This window comes from Heterodontus francisci, chromosome 31 (assembly GCF_036365525.1).
Source record: "Heterodontus francisci isolate sHetFra1 chromosome 31, sHetFra1.hap1, whole genome shotgun sequence".
Classification (NCBI taxonomy): domain Eukaryota; kingdom Metazoa; phylum Chordata; class Chondrichthyes; order Heterodontiformes; family Heterodontidae; genus Heterodontus; species Heterodontus francisci.
The window spans coordinates 60897583-60902972 of record NC_090401.1 but is presented as its reverse complement, the minus strand read 5'-3'; the positions used below and the strand labels follow the sequence as shown (position 1 = coordinate 60902972).

At 43.3% G+C, this 5390-nt stretch overlaps 1 protein-coding gene across 2 annotated transcripts in view; it reads right to left on the bottom strand.

Moving 5' to 3' along the window:
* Positions 1-5390, bottom strand: part of LOC137347323 (digestive cysteine proteinase 2-like) — a 50469-nt gene that overhangs the window by 26458 nt on the left and 18621 nt on the right. For both annotated transcript variants that reach the window (XM_068011758.1, XM_068011759.1), the window contains exon 5: positions 2302-2542. In XM_068011758.1, coding sequence (XP_067867859.1) covers positions 2302-2542 — 241 coding nt within the window. The remainder of the gene's footprint in view (positions 1-2301; positions 2543-5390) is intronic.

Here is a 5390-nt window from a genome sequence, read left to right as displayed (position 1 = left end):
GTCTGCATCTCTCCAGTTCTAGTCTTCTATTTTCATTTATAAAGCTACTAAAGTTGTAGAAATATTCAAGTCCCTAGGTTAATTCTTTAAGTGTTTCACACCTCTACATAACATGTTTAAAATATACATCCCAGCTTTAATTTCTGATAAATTGATGCTGTTTTGAACCCAATTTTACCTTCAAATCACGTTCATTTTCTCTTCCCAAAACTGAGTTGTTTTGTGAACAATTGTATACCACCTTTACAAGTAGTCATTCCGACAGTAATCTTTTCAAAAGTTGAAGAATGAAAGCCGCATTATACTGATTTTAAAAAATATTTCATGAGTCTTGTTACATACAAAGAGCTCATCTGAAGTTACTGACCTCTCCCATTTGGACAGTGTGAGCTGCCAATTTAGCAAGGTGTGCTAATTTGTAACTTTATGGTTAAAAAAAAACAGGTTACCTTTCAAATCCTACTGATCAAAAAAGGCTGTTGAGATAATTAGTAGAAACAAACTTAAATGGAAGGTTAAAAAGCAACATTTGGTACAGTTTGAATATTCATGCACGGAGATCAACCTTCCTCAAACTCAGAGTAACACAAACAGGAAGGCAATTGGAGACCCAATCACATACATCAGTGGCAGCATCACTTGACATCTGAGTTGTATCTCAGGCAGAAGTGCTTGGTTCTCACACATGTCTAAAATAGGAAACTATTCTCTGCAAACACCAACATCTCTTATCTTCATAATGCTGGAACCACTCAGCAGGTCTGGCAGCATCTGTGGAAAGAGAAGCAGAGTTAACGTTTCGGGTCAGTGACCCTTCATCGGAACTGACAAATATTAGAAAAGTCACAGGTTATAAGCAAGTGAGGTGGGGGTGGGGCAAGAGATAACAAAGGAGGTCTAGATTGGACCAGGCCACATAGCTGACCAAAAGGTCACGGAGCAAAGGCTCCATTCTCCCAGTTTCTCCGTCTCCGACGCATCTGTTCTGATGATGCTACCTTCCATGACGGTGCTTCTGATATGACCTTTTTCCTCAACCGAGGATTTCCCCCCACTGTGGTTGACAGGGCCCTCAACCGTGTCCGACCCATTCCCCGCACCTCTACCCTCACTCCTTCCCCTCCCTCCCAGAACCATGACAGGGTTCCCCTTGTCCTCACTTTTCACCCCACCAGCCTCCATATCCAAAGGATCATCCTCCGCCATTTCCGCCACCTCCAGCGTGATGCCACTACCAGTCGCATCTTCCCCTCCCCTCCCCTGTCAGCATTCCGAAGGGATCGTTCCCTCCGCGACACCCTGGTCCACTCCTCCATTACCCCCACCACCTCATCCCCGTTCCAGGGCACCTTCCCCTGCAATCGCAGGAGGTGTAATACCTGCCCATTTACCTCCTCTCTCCTCACTATCCCAGGCCCCAAACACTCCTTTCAGGTGAAGCAGCGATTTACTTGTACTTCTTTCAATGTAGTATACTGTATTCGCTGCTCACAGTGTGGTCTCCTCTACATTGGGGAGACCAAGCGCAGACTGGGTGACCGCTTTGCGGAACATCTCCGCTCAGTCCGCAAGCAGGACCCTGAGCTTCCGGTTGCTTGCCATTTCAACACTCCCTCCCTGCTCTCGTGCTCACATCTCTGTCCTGGGATTGCTGCAGTGTTCCAGTGAACATCAACGCAAGCTCGAGGAACAGCATCTCATTTACCGATTAGGCACACTACAGCCTGCCGGATTGAACATTGAGTTCAATCATTTCAGAGCATGACAGCCCCCCATTTTACTTTCATTTTTAGTTATTTTTTCTTCCTTTTTTTTTCCATTCTTTTTTTCCATTTTTTACAATTTTTTTTTTGCATTTATTTCATTTCATCTTAGTTTGTTCAGTTTGCTTACCCACTGTTTTTTTTCAGGTTTGCACTTGCTGCTGTCCAATATTCAGTGTATTTACACCTATTCTGTACTAATGCTTTGTCTTTCAACACACCATTAACATATTGTTTGCCTTTGCTCCGTGACCTTTTGGTCAGCTATGTGGCCTGGTCCAATCTGCACCTTCTCCTTTGTTATCTCTTGCCCCACCCCCACCTCACTTGCTTATAACCTGTGACTTTTCTAATATTTGTCAGTTCTGAAGAAGGGTCACTGACCCAAAATGTTAACTCTGCTTCTCTTTCCACAGATGCTGCCAGACCTGCTGAGTGGTTCCAGCATTTTTTTATTTCAGATTTCCAGCATCCGCAGTATTTTGCTTTTATTCTCTTATCTTCATGATCACCTGTAACAATCTGTCAAAAGCTTTACCTTCAGGAAGTTTGTAGATATTTGGGTCCAATTTAAGGTGCACAGTCCCATAATCTACTTCATATTTGTCATAATGTGAGCCAAACAAAGTGTTGAATCCTTTCATTTCATAATGGACGGGAATAGGTCCATTTGTAGAATTGGTGATCCAAATGGTGTAAGTATTCTTCTTTTTATTCTCATAAATAATATATTGCCACAAACTGCAATGACGTCCCTTATAGTCCTCTTCCTTTATGAACTAAAAACATTGACATTAAAAGACATGATCAGACCAGAAATGCTGATAAATTCAAAGCAAGATATTGAAAGTTCACTTCCCTCTTTATTATTTAATATGGAACCTGAATCATCTGCACTCCCTCGTTCACACAAAGCTATCGCTTATTTGAAACTTTTCACTGAAGTAAAAAGACGAGCTGGTCACATTGAAGAAACTGGCATTTATTGCTTCACTGCTTACCTCTGATTCTTGGGCAATCCAGAGACAATTCTTTCACCTGTGCTTGTTTCAGCTGTGCTAAAGCTAATTGATCTACACTCGCATTATGACTGCTATGCATGTATTGTAGCATAATTAAAGTGCCAGTGAATGGCAGTGGTTATGGTAGCAGCTGGTAACCTCCTCCAGAGAACTGGGATTTAGGTGGCAGCATTTAACTTCATGGGGAAATACTGTAGCCCTTTGATTATCATTATCAACAGCCGCTTAACCAAAGATCATTTGTAGCTAGAGAAATAAAATATTGTTCTCCGTTGTTCGCATGCTAATGCTAAACTTCATGTGTTGCCATGGCAGGCCGATTGGCATTAGCACAAGTGAAACGAATAAGGCAGGTGGACAGATAGCGCACCATTGAGACTCAAGCAGGTGAGTTCAGTTCTGATTTCTTCCTCAATTAACAGGTAAAACAGAGTATGCTGATCAATTGAGACAAAAGGGGTTTTTGTGCCTGGATTTCCCTACGTTTTGTTTCTAGAGAAGTAACCTAATGTAACAGAAGCCTCATTATATATAAGAGGCTCTTCAATTCTCCCTGATCGGCGTGCTCCTCACAGAATCATAGAATTATAAAACAGTACAGACAGAAGGAGGCCATTCAGCCCATCGAGCCTGTGCTGGCTCTTGTGAAGAACAGTCCAGATAGTCCTACTTCCCTGCTATTTCCCTATAATCCCTGCAAATGTTTTCTCTTTCAAGTATTTATCCAGTTCCTTTTGAAGGCTACTATTGATTCTGTATCCACCACCCTATCAAACAGAGCGTTCCAAAACCTAAACACTTGTGCATGAAAAATCTTTTCCTCATGTTGCCTCTTGTTCATACGCCAATCATTTTCAGTGGAACCACAATAATTTAACTGATACGATACATAGCATACATCTAATGCAGGAGCTAAGCCATAGTATTGGGACAAGGTAAAATCATGCTCTCTATCTGACTCATACGATACTAAGCAGTAGAGTATAATTTGACGCAGATGCTCGATAGCAAAATAGGAAAATCTTCCTTTCTCCCGCACTAACCTCTTTCACCAGGAAGAAAGTGAAAAGAAAAATCTTTTCAAAAAAGTAGAATCATGAATGATGTACTAATCTGTTATTTGTGTCCTCTGATGAACAAGAGATTTGTATATGATTAATAAAAACAAAAGGTCAAAAGCTTGAAACAGGACTGGAACATGTACCAGAGTTACCAGGAAATACAGTGAAGGAATGTATTATCTCAAGTAAAGGCTACATCATTTATTAAAAAAATTGAATCCCTATGACATGATGTAAAGATAAATAAACAGAGCTCAAAGTACACAGTAGTCTAAAATATGTACATATGCTGTAATTATTCTATGAACACACACATGCACACACAATATATGCTGATTTCAAATCTGCTCTAACTTGAGCCACATTGTACACTGTGAAATGAAGGGCAACCAATGCAGACTGTTGAAACAAGCAGGCAGATAAAAAGAAATAATAGTGGTATTTAAATTCTGATTTTTGTGTTACAAGGAAAACATTCTGTTGCAACCAGGTGAGGAAGGGGTCTCAGGCTTCCCTTTCACCCCTTCTCTGGTTTGACCGCAATAGGGTTTATTTTTTTTTAATACAGTGATTTAACTTACCACCTCAGTGAGCACTTGCTCCTTTTCCTCTGATATAACAGAAAACTGTTCTTCCTGTCACTGGAAGTTTGGGATTGTCCACCGCTCGGAGCAGCCCCGATGCCGTCTCCAGGCTCTGGTCCCTGGCGTAGCGGAGAGGCTTCCCACACTGACACTACCATCAGCACCGGGGAGCCGGCACCGGACTACCTGCAGACAGCCAGTAGTTGGGCTACACCAACAGCAGCAGTCGCCGGGGCCCGCGGAGAGGCCTACCAGCCCCGGCCGGGGCACAGCAACATCGACAGGGGCTTCTTCCCTGAGGTAAAATCTGAAAGCACGATTATAGATCCGAAAGCAGCCAACTTTGGGAGGGGCTGCGAGGTCACACTGTTGCTGGTAAGGTGAAAATGCAGGCTTTGGTGAGGAGGGTGAGTATTGACCAGGTTCGGCTTAGTTTTTTTTATTCCCAATTTCTGTCTTTCTTTCTTTCTTTTAAGCCAGAAGTAACACGAGGGGTGGAAATAGCAGTCAGTGGGGTAGTATGTTCCTCCTGTGAAATGTGGGAGATCAGGGAGAAGTCAAATGTCCCTTATGACTGCGTTTGCTGAAAGTGTGTCCAGCTGCAGCTCCTTTCAGATTGCATGGATCAGTTGGAGCGGCAGTTGGACTCACTGAGGAGCATACAGGAGTCAGAAAGTGTCATAGATCAGAGTTTCAGGGAGGTGGTCACACCGCAGGTTCAGCCAGGTAATGCAGGAGTCCCCTGTGACTATTCCCCTCAATAGCAAGTGTGCTGTTTTGGATACTGTTGGGGAGGGGGGTGGCCTCGCAGGGGAAAGCAGCAGCAGCCAGGTCAATGGCACCACGACTGGCTCTGTTGTGCAGCAGGGAAGGTCAAAGTGTAGGCGAGCGGTAGCGATAGGGGACTCTATAGTCAGGAGCACAGATAAGCGTTTCTTTGGCCGCGAGTGAGAATCCAGG